At 31.8% G+C, this 16,370-nt stretch overlaps 2 protein-coding genes and 1 long non-coding RNA gene across 4 annotated transcripts; 2 read left to right on the top strand and 1 right to left on the bottom strand.

Annotated features, from left to right (window-relative positions):
- The first annotated feature begins 333 nt into the window (after positions 1-333).
- Positions 334-2,801, top strand: LOC107913427 (deoxycytidylate deaminase). Its single transcript, XM_016842001.2, has 9 exons — positions 334-733; positions 818-893; positions 1,061-1,100; positions 1,190-1,248; positions 1,343-1,380; positions 1,631-1,694; positions 1,940-1,993; positions 2,096-2,194; positions 2,375-2,801. The coding sequence occupies exons 1-9, from the start codon at positions 546-548 to the stop codon at positions 2,429-2,431; spliced, it is 675 nt and encodes a 224-aa protein (XP_016697490.2). The 5' UTR covers positions 334-545; the 3' UTR covers positions 2,432-2,801.
- On the bottom strand, positions 2,621-9,095 carry LOC107913425 (ubiquitin-like modifier-activating enzyme 5). 2 transcript variants are annotated; one of them, XM_016842000.2, is made up of 14 exons: positions 8,577-9,095; positions 8,003-8,071; positions 7,772-7,885; positions 7,499-7,627; positions 7,207-7,275; positions 6,971-7,123; positions 6,815-6,851; positions 6,266-6,348; positions 6,097-6,171; positions 5,609-5,683; positions 5,369-5,455; positions 5,167-5,291; positions 4,833-4,882; positions 2,621-2,985 (listed from the first exon to the last, which is right to left on the bottom strand). In XM_016842000.2, the coding sequence occupies exons 1-14, from the start codon at positions 8,664-8,666 to the stop codon at positions 2,846-2,848; spliced, it is 1,296 nt and encodes a 431-aa protein (XP_016697489.2). In that variant the 5' UTR covers positions 8,667-9,095; the 3' UTR covers positions 2,621-2,845. The 2 variants fall into 2 exon arrangements, with proteins under 2 accessions (XP_016697489.2, XP_040939220.1); XM_041083286.1 differs by having other exon boundaries at positions 7,990-8,071; positions 8,577-9,021.
- A 4,237-nt stretch (positions 9,096-13,332) lies between these two features.
- On the top strand, positions 13,333-14,259 carry LOC121211075 (uncharacterized). The gene is made up of 2 exons (XR_005906454.1): positions 13,333-13,673; positions 13,951-14,259. It is a non-coding gene; the product is annotated as an uncharacterized lncRNA (long non-coding RNA).
- The last annotated feature ends 2,111 nt before the right edge of the window (positions 14,260-16,370 follow it).

Below are 16,370 nucleotides of genomic sequence, written 5' to 3'. Positions count from 1 at the left end.
TTAAGTGTCCCATAGTGCTATAACATGTTCGATGCTGAAGGAAGTATAACAGTATTAATGATTGGATTAGAATTTCTAAAAAAAAAAAAAGTAAAATGAATTAATTTTTTTATCTCAAATTTTATCAAAATATAAACAGTAAGGATATATTTTAATTAGAAAATTATGGTATTTAAATTTTAAAAAAATTAAAAGAAGTATAGAAGTTGAAGTTAAAAAAGAAAACTTTTAGAGAATTAATATTGATACATCAAAGTCAAAATTTGCTTAAATGAGTAGTTAAAATTTCTATTTAACATATGTACCACAAGTTCAGATCCTTTCTTCTCTTCACCAATATTGTAATAAAAGATTTGAATACCGACTTACTCTGAAGCGCACGTGCGATGCACTCTCCCGCCCTTCCTCAGCTTTCCCGCTATTTTCCCAGCAGCTCAGCTCTTTAACCCGAAGAACGTAGTAACATTTTCTACCGGAAGTAAAAAAATCCCAGTAGATTTTCTGGCATTTTCCTCCAAGGAACAACCCCTTTGTCCCCTTTCCTCATGAACTGCCGCGATGTTGCTCTGGTCTCAACGGCCACTATCTTTGGGGCTTTAGCCTCTGCTTTTGCTTACTATACATTCTTCTCCAACCCTAGTAAACCGTCTTCTCGAATCAATTCGTCTGCAAACGGCGACGTTTCAAAGCAACGCTCTTCTCAGGATCCTTTCGATCCTTCAAAACGCAAAGGGTTAGTAAAATATTCGCTTGAATTTCGTATTCTTGGTTAAAAATCTAATCTTTCTTTAAAGGGTTATTTTTGTTTGTGTTTCAGATATTTGTCGTGGGATGATTATTTCATGGCAATTGCTTTTTTATCCGCTAAGAGATCCAAAGACCCAAACAGGCAGGTCATGATTTTAGGTTAAAAGGTTTCATTTTTCCATTAAATTATATATAATCGCAGCTATCCATAGTGCTTAATTTTGCAACTGGCTTGTTTATTTGTTTGAATATCTAACTTCTGGATAAGATAAAATTGAGACGTTTGATTTTAATATTTGTGTTGGTTTTTCAGGTTGGTGCATGCTTGGTGAGTCAAAATGGTATAATACTTGGTAAGATTTTTGCTTGAATTTCAATCTTTAAATTTAGCAAATACTAGGCAGCATGGTTTATGGATGTTTTTTTTCTAAACTCTGTTCAGGCATTGGCTATAATGGGTTTCCAAGAGGTTGTTCTGATGACCAGCTTCCTTGGGCAAAGGTTTGATATATGCTATCAATGAATAAACTTCCAAGTTCCAACATTTTCATGGCCTAGTTCATTTAATAAATTTGTGCTTTTAATGATGTCTCAGATGTCCAAATCTGGGGATCCATTGGAGACAAAGTATCCGTGAGTACTATGTTTTCTTTAGCTCTTACTCATCCTGATTTGCAACTGATGGCTTAATCTTGCTACTTATGTTTCTCTCTGTATTCGTTATTCATGGTCATTCATCTAGTGCATTAATCTTATTGTGTGCCCTGAACCTTTGGGATGAGTTAGTTGCAGCTGCTTTTATCAAATCGAAAATCGTTTTTGTGATGATTGAATGCGTTCTTAATACTCAGGTCCGATACTTATTTTGAATCTTCTATTGTAGGTATGTGTGTCATGCTGAAGTCAATGCTATATTGAATACAAATCATGCATCGGCAGCTGGCCAGGTCAGTTACTCAAATGCTCTATCGCCTCGCTAAATGCACGAACCGAGGATGCTTGAAAACAGGCATGATTTGATATTTAATAGACCCCAAGTTAAAGCACAGTATCAAAATTTTATAATTTTACTAGTATTTTCTTCTGGTTTTTCTTACAAGTTCCTGCTACTACAAGTTTGCAATTGGTTTCCCTGTAAAGGTTCTCCAGTAATGGCACTGAGGATCTTCCATGTTTTTGTAAAATTTTGCAGAGGCTTTATGTGACCATGTTTCCTTGCAATGAATGTGCAAAGATAATCATTCAGGTTTGATACTAATTTTATGGTTGCTAGTAAATAAAGACTCGTCGTTTTGCTCTTTTTCATCCGCATTGTGGTTTACCACCTATGAATTTGGCTATAATGCAGTTAGGTGTCTCAGAAGTCATATATTTTATAGAAAAAAGACTGAATACAGACACAGCATATGTTGCTTCGCACAAGCTGCTATCAATGGCTGGTGTTGAGGTAATCCTTCGTCCATTGTTCGATGATAACAATGATATTAGCTTTACTCAGTAAAGCTATCCAGGGCTGTTGGTTTTTCAGCACAAAAATGTCTTCACATGCTTTATCTTATTCAGTTTTCCGTAAGATTTTATTTATTTGTGTTTAAGTTCCTCAAACGAATCTGTATTTTCTTTGCAGGTCAGAAAACATCAACCACAGATGGACCAAATTTTACTCAAGTTCATGGAGCTGTAGTTTTAGATTCGTGTCTCAGTTTTCATCTTGACAAACAAGATTGTCGCTTCTTTTTATATCTTGCCTCAGACGTTCGCTGTTGTAACTGTTACACACCGTAACAGTCACTATTTATGTCTTTCAGATTCGAGATGATAATTTAATACATATGTATCTCCAACAAGAATCTGCTCATTTGAGATCATTGCATGATCCAAAGTTTTGGGAATTCTCTGTATTTGTTAAATGAAAGAAAAATTGTTCAAACCCTAAAATGTATAAAATTTTCGGGAATGGCTTGATCATTTTTGCTTGAATGTTGAACCCCAAGAACTGCTGCATTTCCCCCTCAATGGTAACAAACGATGAACTCTAGGAGTGTTCCTAATTTCCCAATAAGTCACCTATCTCTCAACTATAAGTTATGCTGGGACGTTATGCAGCGTTCAGAGCCTCAAGTTGCCGCCGCAGATCTTCAAGGTCATCAATAGCAGAATCTGTGGCTCCAGATGCCTGGGGCTTTTGAAATTCATCGGCACTTGGGAGCTCACGAGTGAGACCTTCTGGACGCGCATCTGAATGAATAGAGAGAAAAGTAGCTTAGGGAAATGAGAGCAATATAACAAGCAAATGAGATGCTTTAAAACTTCAAGGTGACTCCAAAGCAACAATCAAATAAGTTACACTTTCCAGAAAGGTATAAAATTAACCTAAGGGCACCATAGTGTGATGTGGTTGCAGTTTTACATTTAATGACTCTACAGTCATGCTGAATGTAGAAGAAAACCGGTCCCCCAACGAGATTCTTTGGAGGCTTAATCCTTATAGGGTCACAACTGCATGCTACTGGCTATTAGGTTGCGCTAAGCAACTAAGGTTTTTTTGGTATGGAAACTTCCCTTTAACAGTCAAAATTCCAATGTTTAAGAGATCCAGTGTTGTCAAGGGCATAATGTGCGCACGCTAGGCACTAGAACCCTTATATTGACTTAGCCACAAAGCACAAGAGAAGCACTAGCCCAGTGAAGTAAAGCACAACACGTAGTGCAAGTTTTTGTAAGTCTGTGTACATGCACAGACACATATATCAAGCTTAACATTATAATGAACTCTAAAGTGCGGTCTAGTTTATCTACAAAACATGCAATTTTTTTATCAGTCAATACGCATATTTTTCTTACGGTAACTGTTTGTTGAATGCTCAAATATTGCAAAGTATAGAGTTTGATACAATTAACCCTATCTATAACAGCCCATACTCTATGACAACATTCATTATAACAGCCAAGTTTGTAGTAGAACTGATTTATGTTTTATTGGTATCCTTAATAACAACAACAACAACAACAACAACAACCACCACCACCATATACTATGCAATTGTTTTATTGGTTAAGATGCATGATTTTCTTATAGTCACTATTTTTTGTTGAATGCTCAAATATTGCAAAGTATAGAGTTGATACAATCAACTCTATCTACAACAACTACCTTCTATAACAACATTTTATTATATCAGCTAAGTTTGTAGTAGAACCGATTTTTTATGGTTTATTGTTACCTTCTATAACAACCACCATAAACTATGAAGTACACTTTTTACTAAATTAGTTTTCTATAATAGCTTCTCGCCTCAAATTTTAGTAAATTTATTTTTATTCCTAAGTAAAACAAAAATCATAAATTTTAGTTACGATATTATTTCAATAAAACGTTTAAATTTTACATAAATAAAATATATTAATCATAATAGTCTTTAATAAATAAATTTATATTTGTGAATTTTATTAAATATATGATCTAAATCTCACTAATTAATAATTAATATATAGTTTTTTAAAATTTGAAAATTAAAAAAATTCAAATATGATCTAAACCTTAAATGCTATTATAGGTGTATAACAAACATCTGTATATAACATTCAAAATCTTGGTAGACAAATGGAAATATTAAAAAGAGGATTAACTGTATTATCCCTTTCTTCCTAGTAAAGATATATCAAATGATAAAAAAAAGTGAAAATAATAGATGATCTTAAAAGAGAAATTCAATCAGGCAGCTTATTCACACCTATTGTCTTGCAAAAAAGCACACCTAGGAGCACTAGGCATGCACCTCATCAAATTGGCCTCCCCTAAAAGGGTCCGAAGTGCTTTTGTTGTATAATGCTAAGGTGCAGGTGTGCCTAGGTGCACACCTTGATAACACTAAGGAGATCAATGGATTAAAAGACAACTGGAATAAGATGGCAATTCTTCTCAAATTTTTTGTATAGGAGACCTCTAAAACTCTATTCATATATTTAAAACTTTATGAGAAGATAATGCAATCATATATAAAAGAAAATCAGCAAAAAAAGAAGAAGAAGAAGAAGAAAACTGGAAGAATGTCCAAAATAGAAAACATAAAAAAGAAATACACCTGAACTTGTTCCACATGTACTCTTTGCCGGCTCATTATCATCGACAACGCTGCAAAACAAGACAAAATACATAAGCTGGTTAACCTCCCGAAGTAAAACCATATAATGATATGATCCATGAATAGAATATATGCAAAACAATCTATAACATCTTTTATTCTTTTAACATCATAAGAAGTACGTCAGTAAATCATTTATATAAATTTGCAAATCCAGTCAAATGTCGGAACTATATAACAATGAAAACCCAAAACAAAAAGTATTAGTTTTCAGAATCTGAACTGAAGGTTGTGTAACATTCACTGGTCCATCTCCCAGTGTTGTGATTTCTACCTTATGTTCCACTCATTATCAACATGGAGTGGCATATCTCCTGCTGCAGTAGCGGCAGCAGCTTCAGCCTCCATCTTGGCTTTCGCTGCAGCATCCCTGGCTGGCTTTGCAAGAATGTACTCTTTCTGCAAAACAATAATCCATTCCATCATCAGAAGAAAACCCAAGTGACCAGAAAGACAGAGAAATCTCTTTCTCTTACCTGCCGCTCCAGACAGGCAGCATTTGAACATTGGGGATTTGGCTTCATTGTCATTGTTGGGAAGAAGTCTTTAAGAGAACTGTACCCCTACAATCAAGCAACGAAGCAAAAATCTATCATAAACCAAAGGCGATTTCAAGAAGTCATTAATAATCTGGTAAGAACACCTCACATAAAGCAAAGAATTAAACAACAGACACTGTATACAGAAATGGGAGGAAGAGCTAATGTAGGATTTACCAAGTAGGGAGAAACGTGTCCAAATCCCAACAAGAACTTTAGCGTATTTTGGACTAGAAGCCCAGCAACAACTCCCTGATAAGTTAGTTCATATACTGGATGTTAGGAAAAGCACTGAAAAAATTATTTTAGGTACCAAACAGTAATATTGACAAATTAATGATTATTGCTGATACATATGCTAAATTCAATTTAATGATTTAGGTACCAAATGGATAAACAAAGTACATTTGCAGCACATATCCATGCATGGCATAAAAAAGTACACAGGCATGCACATATTGACATGCATGCCTCGATGCATTGATATATGTATATGTGTATGTGTGTATATGTGAGTATAGATAGAAACAATCATGTCTTATATTTGTACCTATATGTATAGGTTGATGAATTCATGTCTATATGTTCATATGCACATGCATGCAGGCATGCATACTACAAACGAGAAAAAGCCAAAGGATGCTGCTAAAAATGAAAAGCCTTACCATGGTAGTTGGCAAAGATGCGGCACAAACCCCTTCACGCTTGAGTGTTCGTTCATCCACTCCAGATGCTACAACCTATATAAAGGAATAAACAGCATACTCATTTTTCACATTCTTATTATTTTACATCCACATTAAGCTAATATTTTAGATTAATGGATGAATGTACCAAAGGAGGTGCACATGCAAAACAAGCAGTTTCTCCCGGAATCAGCAACTGTATATGACCTGAAACTGCATCCTCAGATACACCTGTCCAAAAATTTCCTCTCTTCAGTAATCAGAAGCAGCGGATGGGCAATCCAATAATACCTTTTATATCTTTACTTGGAATCTTCTCAGAATATTCTCCACAGAAGTGCAATATGGATAAACACATGGTATGCAAACCACTAAAAGTTCAAATTGACACATGAAGAGGAATTACACTGTAGTTATCATACATGTGTCAATGATAAGTCCAAGTCTACTCATATTCCTTTTTTTTCATTATACGAATATTGAATTAATTAGAGTCAAAACTCCATATGCATACTTCAAAATCTTGTAGTTTAACCATTTAATGAGGCAGTCTATCAATTTCACAGGATTACAAGCATCTTTCAAAAGGAAACTTTGTGATCCAATTGAAAAACTAAAAATAATAGAAGGCATTTCTTAACTACCAATGAATTAAATTAACTTGATTACTAGTAGCTAATAAAAAATAAGTTCTTACCAGACTCCATCCATGCCTGATTCAACTCATTGCAAGCCTGTATGTTTTAAAAAGAAATCAAAAACAGTTCATTTATAAGGAGGCCATCAAACTCAGCACCTATTAACTTAGATCCAAAAGAAAAACAAGAATGTTTAGTGTAAAAGTCATTATAACCTGGTTGACCACCATCCTTGCTTCGTAATTGTCTACACAACTTAAAACAAGATCCACTCCGGTACCTTCCTTACTTGGGCGACATGTTTTATTCTTTAAGCTTGACATAAAGGTTTCAAATCCTTGTACGGTAGTGATATTCAGCGTATAGCTCTAAAAAAATTAACCAAGCATATGCTTATGCTTTTACTCATAAAACATTACTACATAAAGGGAGTGGAAAAAAAGGCACTAACCTCAAGCACAACATCAGGATTGATATCTGAAAGGGTCTGAACAGCAGCATCAGTCTTTGTCATACCAACCTTAACCAAAAGAAATTTGGAAATCAGATTATCCGTATAAAGGTACAGAAACAAGCTTCTGTCTTTATCAATGCAAAAAATGTAGCTGCAGCGAAAACAATTAGTGGTACTTCGATAATGTTTTATTATTTTAAGGGAATCTTTGGCTTACCATTTAATAGAACATGTCATTTTCCAACTAGAAGACAAAACAAAACAGTTAGGAAAGGGCATGTATACTCACCTGCTCTGGGCGAAAGAATAGCCTATTCATGTTAGCCAACTCCACTTTATCATAATCATACAACAGAAGTCGACCAATGCCGCACCTTGTCAGCATCTCAGCTGCAACACTGCCAACACCACCAATACCCTGCAAGTTCAAGAAGATTATCAATGACAACAAAATCAGGACAATAAGAACTGTCAATCTACAGTAAAATGATGGAACTAAGAGTATGTGCTAGGCAAGGCTTTATTGAAAAGGGATCTAGCAAGCAGAAGATAAAATACATACAACTATGGCAACTGAGAACTCCCGGATCCTTTCATAGTTCTCCACGATACCCATTCTTTGAAGTGCCATGAGCCTACTATAGGGATTGCTATCAACCACCTCAGCACTCATATCCTGCCACCAGATTGATTATATATGCATTAGTATCACAACCAGAAACCATAACCAGAAAAATATACAGAAAAGGAACTGGAAAAAAACCGTCAAGGAAAAAGTACATGAAATAGAAACCTTGACTTTTGATCGTCGAACAGGTACAGCCTTAGCAAGATGAGTAAGACGATCAACACGCAATTGCAGCTGGAACAGGTATAAACAAGTTAGAACCAAAATAAAAGGCTCAAACATTGCTAAATATAACTTTTTCTATCTTCATAACTACAATTTTTCAAGTTTTCCTGCATGTTATAAACAAATTCTTCATCACAGAAACATTAATTCAACTCTGCCTAATAGAATCTAGTCATCCTTGAAAATAACACAGACACTACATTACCAATCTTCATTGGTAGATAACATAAAATGCATGAATAAGTTATTCACATACACAAATTAGCAAATTAAGTGAAAACAAAACCCTCAAAGAACCCAATTAAAACATAAAATGTAGCAGACGAAACAACTGATAGATCGACAAAGATCAACCCAGAACCGAAATGAATCCGATTATTCACAATTCAACAAGTATAAAACACAATAAAGCTGCGGACTTTCTAGATCCCCACAATGGTCTAAAAGATACATCTCATTAAACCAAATACTAGTAGACATGCTTGCATGTAATTTTAGATTGATGAAAATGTACCTTGTCAATTGAAGCATGAAGAGAAGGATCAGACACAGATTGCCTTATAGACAACAGATCATCAAGCATCTCTTCCAATTCCACCTCCATTATTAATCTTTCTGTTCTTCTCTAAAGACCCAAATTTTGTGCTTGTGTTAGAATCCCAGAAATCCTGCAAAACTGCTATGGCAGTGGTTTTTTTGCTTCCCCTTTAATTTCGATTCCGGTTTTGCACGCCCAGGGGTCAACTGTTTGCCAAAGCTGCTTTTTTGATGTAAGAATCAGTTTTCTAATAGCGTTTCGATTTGGGTTGCAAGAGTGCGAAACTAAAAATTAAAAAGATCAGTGAAGCAATTGGGCTCAAACTATCAGAGGCTAGTTTTCGTCTGGGTTTTTCCGCCTCAGAGAGATGGATTTCAGGGATTTAAGTCCAAGGTCATGAAAGCCCCATCAAAAGCAACAACAATCATCTGTTTTAGGTTAAAATCTGCCATAAATGCTTGTACTCTTCAAAAACTTGAAATTTGATCCCTTTCCTTTTATTTTCAGAAATTTAGTACCTCTACTTATTCAGATTTCAAAATTCATGCCCAACTGCTAATACTATTAACTTTTTGTTAAATTCAAGTTAATTACAATATCATTTTTTAATTACATGCTATCAAGTGAGTTTTTATTACTATTTCAAAATGTTACACCAACAAATTTAATGAAAAAAATTAACAGTGTTAACGGTTTGATTTTTTTGATACTGTTATACAACAAAGGGTAAGAAGGAGGATATGATGGTGGTGATGAAGGCCGGTTCACCCAGTTGGGGTGGAGAGTCGAAGGTTACAAAGAGTGGAGGTGGAAATAATTTGGAGGTTTAGAGATGATAGTAAGTTGGTAAAGTGTATGCTTTGTATCTTTGAGAGTTGATCTCTTTCTTCATCGTCTTTAGGGGTATTTATAGGCGGGGTCTGTGTAGGATGGTATTAACATGTTTGACCTACCATTGAGCCATCATTGCAGAACACATGAGAAGGATGTCTTCGATAAGATGAGGATGTCTGTGACAGGACAGATCCTGTTATTCATTCTAATTCGGTGGTACAGAGCAATTGAACCCACATGAGATTTTGGTGACTAATAAGATCATGTTCTTAACAAAAGGTCAGGAGTTTGGAGGAGCGAATGGTCAACCTCTCACATTTCTGGGTGGTTAAGACGGGAGGTGAGGTTTCTAGCGACCTTCCAATTGGTAGTTGGTGGAGTTCATCCCTTAGTGGCTCTCGGGAGGCTTTTTGTCTTGTCACGTGTCTTCATTCATGGAGAGGTATAAAATACTTAAATTTTGAAATCTAAAACGTAGAGTGACTAAATTCCTAAAAATAAAAGTACATATACTAAATTCTAAATTTTTAAAAAGTATAAAGACTTATGGTATATTTTAACATTTGTTATACGTAAAGTTAATATTTTTTTTTTGTTGAAATTTGTAAAATATCCCTATACTCTTTTAAATTTTAAGATTAATTCATGTACTTTAATTTTGCGACATGATCTTATACTTTTTTATTTGAAAATCTTGTTCCAATTGATAATTCCATAAAAAATTTCATTAACATAGTTGACATGGAAATTATAAAAGAAAAAAAATATTTTTTTGTTGTTAACATTTAGTTTTCTTTTCCTTTTTTTAAATCAGTCTTTACTTTTTAAAAAATATTATTAGAATCTGATTTAGAATAAATCAGAAGAATAATTTAAACTTTGGAGATATCTTGTAAAGTTTTAACCATTAGGTTGTTGCCCATATCTTGTCAAGTTTTCACTCCAATTAATATTTGTTTTGATGTGATTTCCATCCTAGTTTATTGAAAATAAAAAGTAAAGAAATGGGAGAGGAGTGGATAAAACTAAAGACCTCTATAGAGTGGATTAAACACTGAACCATTTTATTGGTTAATCTTTCCAATTAACCCCTTATGTTTTAGGGTGTAACAACTCTCCCATGCTTAAAGAAATTTCGTCTATAAAATTTACCTATTTCAAATAGATGAGGATACTGTTGACAAAATGCATCTTCTTATTCCCACGTTGCCTCATAAGTGTCATGGTTCCACCATAGTACTTTCACAATAGGGATATATTTCTTTCTTAGAACCTTTACATCACGATCTAGAATTTTTATGGGTTCCTCCTCAAAGGACAAATCTAGTCTCACTTTGATCTCCTCAATTGGAACGTTATGGGAAAGGTCAGATCGATATCGTCTCAACATGGAGACATAGAAGACGTCATGAATTCAATTAAGTTTTAGAGGTAATTCTAATTAATATGCGACTTGACTGACTCTTTTAAGGATGTAGGTTCCAATGAATCTAGGACTTAACTCGTCATTTCTCTTGAACCTTAGCGCATTTCTTCATGGGGATACTTTCATGAAGATTTGATTTCCGACACTGTACTCAATGTCTTTTCTCTTTGAGTCTGCATACGACTTCTGCCTATCCGAAGTCATTTTCAATTTATCCTGAATCAATTTGATTTTCCCATCAGATTCTTGTACTACTTCTGGACTCAAAATTTTTCTTTCACCCAGTTTGATCTAACACAGTGGTGTTCGACACTTCCGTCTATAGAAGGATTCATAGGGTGCTATTTGTGTGCTCATTTTTTTAAATGAACATTAAATGGTATTCATTAATAGGGTGCCAGTTTGTTTAAATGAACATTAAATGGTATTCTTGTTGATTTAAAAGTTTCTTTGAACTCATGGTTTTTATGTATACTAGCTTCTTGTGTTGCATTCATTTTTTAAATATTGTATTTTTAATTACAATATTAAACATAAAATTATATTTTTTATTTGAATTATTGAATATAATTAAAATATATTAACTTTTCAATTCAAATATTACAATATAATATTTTCAAATAATAATTAAAGCATTTTTAACATATTCAACATATAATATAGTTTTACTTTATATAATTAATACAAAGTAACATTATTCAAAAAAATAACTAATTAATATAATTAAATCTAATATTAATTAAGTATAATTGAGATGCTTAAATTTCTATTAATGTAACAACTTTATTTTACCTCAATAAAATCAGAGAAACTTTTTTAAAAATAAAACTAATACAACTTTTGTTTACCTCAAATTTTTTTAAATTAATAATTGTAAATTATAATTATAATTATAATTGTTACAACTTTTTTTCCTATACGTTTAAAGTTTTATTTAAGTAACTATATTTTAAAATTAGCAAAACTTTTTTAACTAATAATTATTGTCGAAACTATTTTTTTAAAGTTTTTTTGGAAAAACGAGAATCGACTTTTAAAGCGAAAGTTTAGAGTCGCCACCAACCTTTTTTTGAGGTGGAATCGGATCACCTTGAGGTTGATCATTCTAATAAAACATTTGATTTATTAAAATAATAATTTTAGGTCTACGAAAATTAAGAAAAAGGGTTCGGGAGCCGGTTACGCACGAGGAAGGGTTAGCACCCCTGTAATGCCCAAAATTGGTACCAATTGATTATTGAATGTCCTATCGTTGAAAATTTGGAAAAGATTCAAAAATACGATTCCTTTGAAAATGTATGAAAAATTCGAATTGGATTTTAAAGTTCTCTCGCTCCAAAGAAATAAAATACCACATCCAGCACGTTAGGACACGATACTTTAAGTCTCCAAAAACTGAGATCACCTCAAAATTTCTAAAACACACAACGAACTCCTAAAAGGGTACTCCGTTATTTGGCAAAACGGAAAAAAACGAGACCCAACACGTTAGGGCACGATTTCCCGAATTTCCCAAACACGAAACATTGCCTTGTTTTGAAGAGTTTCCCAAATAAGCAATTATAAAATCGGCTTAAAATATATTTGTTTAGCTTACTTTAGAGTAAAAAGCAATTGATGTTGGGCGGTAAGTTAGAATTTTAAATCATGATGCAATAATAAGGAAAAAACATAATTATAAGCATGAAGCAATAATATGTGAATACAATATGAAAACTAAAAAACAACACATGATATGCAAAACAATATGACAATTAGGAATCAATGACAAAAACAATTTAAAGACTACTAAAAATATGAAAATTTATAAATGAACAACACATGCTAGCTAAGGTTTGAGATAATTTACATATTAAGAAATAAGAACATAATATACAAATGACAACTAAAATAAGCTTTATGAAAAGAAAAAAGGTTGGAAGTAAATAATGTACAAAATATTTTAAAAAGAATAAGACATGGCTATTTAAGGTGGATAATATACACATAATAAAAAGATGAAAATAATATATATATAATGTGGCCATACTACATAAAAGAATTTGTAATAAAAGAGAAAACAATTGTATTTTGGAAGAATAAACTATATACAAAATACATTTGAAAAGAACATATATATATTCAATAGATAGAATTAATAACGTATATAAAATAAAACTAATTTCATCATATGCATAATAATAATGTATAAAAATATTTTAATTAAATATTATACAATAATTTAGAATAATACTACATAAAATAGAATTTTAAAATAACACTTTACAATTTAAATAAGTAAAAACAAAGTAAGATTATTAAAGTAACCCAAAATATATGTTTAAATAATTTTTTTTAAAAAAAATTAAATGCTAAATAAATTAAAGAAATAATAAATTATATATGTTGAAATGGAAATAAACTCAATTGAAACGAAATTAAACTAAAAGGGACAATTAATAAATAAAACAAGCCATCAACCAAAATCAGGACCCAAATATAGCGCGTGTAAATTTGCAAGGTCCGAAAAAGCAAATAAACCGTGCCCTAAAACAATTTCTTTCAGCGCGGACTAAAAATTAGCCATTTAAAGAAATCATTTAAAGAAATCATGCGCATAAACCAAGTCAAAAAGCTGTATGTTCCTTCCCCATTGCTATTTCCTTTTATTAACTATTAAAACCAAAATTTTTTTTGTCAAAAACGTTTTAACCTTTTATTTTTTTTAAAAAGCCCTAAAAGCTTTATGAAATTCTCTCTTCTCCCTCATTCTCCCCTTTGCCTTCCAGCCGAAAAGGCCACCAATGGCTCACCCAACCGCCGCCGTGACTCCGGTGAGTCTCCCTCTCTCTTCTTTAACAAATATTATTGTTTTTTTCACGCAAGAAGTAAGTGAAAGAATAATAACAAAATCGGAACGGGAAAGAAACTAAAAAAATCACCTTTAACAAATATTATTGCTTTTGGTCTCTGTTTGTATTTGATTTCGTATGTATTTTCGCTATTGTATTCATAGAAAGGAAAAAAATCCATCCCTTTTACAAGAAATATTCGAAGGCTTTATAGCCAAAATACCAGTAGTTTCTGCCTATTTCTATGCTCAAATCGCAGGTGCTGTGAGATCGTGGAGGAGGAGCGAACATGGGCGTGCAACACGTGAGTTGGTGCGCTGATGGAGGACAACATGGTTCGTGGGTGCAAACATGGGCACGGAGGCCGTGGGACTTGCGACGGCTGAAATTAGCCTAGGGTTTCCCTTGTCTTCTGATTGCTTAGGTTTTGGGCCATAAGTATTGGGCTGCTGTAATTGGGTCTTTATGTTTTGGGTCTTGATTTATATTTGGGCCAAAATTAAGTAGCTCGGGCTAAAATTGTGTCTTACAATTATAATTTAAATTCTAATTATTTTTAAATGGGTAATTATCACAACTTCTATTGAATTATAAATATTTTTAAATATATAATTATAATAACTTTTATTTTATTTTAAATTTTTAATTAATAATTCTAAAAATGTACTTTAAATTAGGGATGAGCAAAACTCGATTCAATTCGAAAAAATGAAAAATAAATTTCGAATTTCGAGTTAGTTTGAATCGAATTATTCAAACTATTCGTGTCAACTCGAATAACTCAATTCGAGTTGAATTTCACAATTCGAATAATTAGAATAAAAGATTAATATAAATACCCTTTTGGTTAATGTCAACTTTGAAGATAAGCAAATTGGTTACTTTCTCAACAAAAATTACAAAATAATTCAAAATAATTTTAAAAATTTCAAATTTATATATAAAATAATTCTAAAAATTCTAAAAAATTCCTTCAAAAATATATAAAAAAAATTATATTTTAAATTTTTCTAAAATAATAATCTTGTGGACCTAATTAATGATTGAAATTTATTATACTCAATATCTTATTATTTTGCTTTGAATTTTTTTCAAATATATATATGGTTTCAAATTTATGTGTTTTAACATGGAATTAGTCATACTGTAATAATATTTTTATTTGACATGTTTAACTTTTTAAATTTAACTCGAATAATTTCACTCGATTCAACTCAACTCAAATTTCATTTGATTTGACTTGATTCGAAAAAAATTAAATTGAGTTAGGATGCTACAATAAGACTTATGAACTCAATTAAATTGAAATTTGTTCACTTAATTTAATCATACGCTCACCACTACTTCAACTTCCAATAAATAAAAAATGAAATGAAAAAAAAAACTCAAAATTAAGAAATTATATATATGCATCAATAATTTAAAATAATATGAGAAATCCAAATGTCAATAATCTTTCAACACCAAACTTCATTAAATAATTTAGGCAAGCAATGGAGATATGCATATTGTTTCACTTCACGACTCAATCTTATCTTAAATTAAATCAAAACAATCAAATAAGGAAAGAGTTTGATACGCCACCAACCTCCATACAAATTAAAGGGTTTATTAATTAGGGTTTCATATAAAAAGGAATTTTGTCAACCCTACATGTCCATGTTAGTGGCTGTCAACCTCTTTTATTTATTAATATTATGACATTACAGAATGAATAAATAAATAAAACCATCATTCTAGATTTATTAGAAGATTTCGCATTCTTAATTATTTGATTTCATTTCATTTATTTTCTTTCCCAAAATAAGATTTTTTTTTCAAATAATTTAAAAACATTATATTTGATTAGCTAGGAGAGGAGAGCCATGCAATATTTATGCATCCATCTAGATGGGTTGATTAATTCTTCAAATTGAAGCCAGAATAAATGTTATCACCATTTCTTATATATTGCTTGTAAAATTTTCTCCAAAATTAATATCGTTTGCATGATGCTTAACTCTTTTCATGCAAGACATCTAAAATATTAGTTTATATATATACATGCTATCTATTTAAATTCGAAAGTGAATGTTAAATATAATAAATACTCATTTTTGTTTACCTTATATTACATTTTAGTCACTTATATTTAAAATGTTACGTCTTAATCACTTGCATTAACATGTTATAACATTTTATTCATTGAGTTACTAATTGCTGTTAACGGTGTAACGATAAGTTGACGTGACACGTTAAATCACCATTTCAAACAAAAATTATAAGTTAAATTATACAATTGATTCTCATATTTTTTTTATTTCGTTTTGAGCAATTTAATTTTTTATGTTCTTTTAACTTTTTTTTTCATTCTCTTCTATTTCTCCCTTTGTTTTCCTCTATTGTCCATATATTTTAATGTAGTTTTTCTATGTTTTCCATTTGTTAAAACTAGTCCCTATACTTTTATTTTTTGAACAATTTAATTTTTTTCTTTTTTTTCTTTATTTTCCTTTTCTTCTTCCTCCTTAGTTTTAACAAACAAAAAACATAGAAAAACTATATTAAAAGAGATGGAGAAGGGAAGAAAATAGCGGAAGAAGCAGAAAAGAATGAAAAAAAAGAAAAAAAAAAGGAAAGTTAAAAGAACATAAAAGAAAAAAATTTAAATTGCTCAAAACGAAAAAATATAGGGACCAA

Source organism: Gossypium hirsutum, chromosome A12 (genome assembly GCF_007990345.1).
Source record: "Gossypium hirsutum isolate 1008001.06 chromosome A12, Gossypium_hirsutum_v2.1, whole genome shotgun sequence".
Lineage (NCBI taxonomy): Eukaryota > Viridiplantae > Streptophyta > Magnoliopsida > Malvales > Malvaceae > Gossypium > Gossypium hirsutum.
Note: the sequence above shows the minus strand (reverse complement) of the source record. Positions and strands in the feature narration are given on the sequence as shown.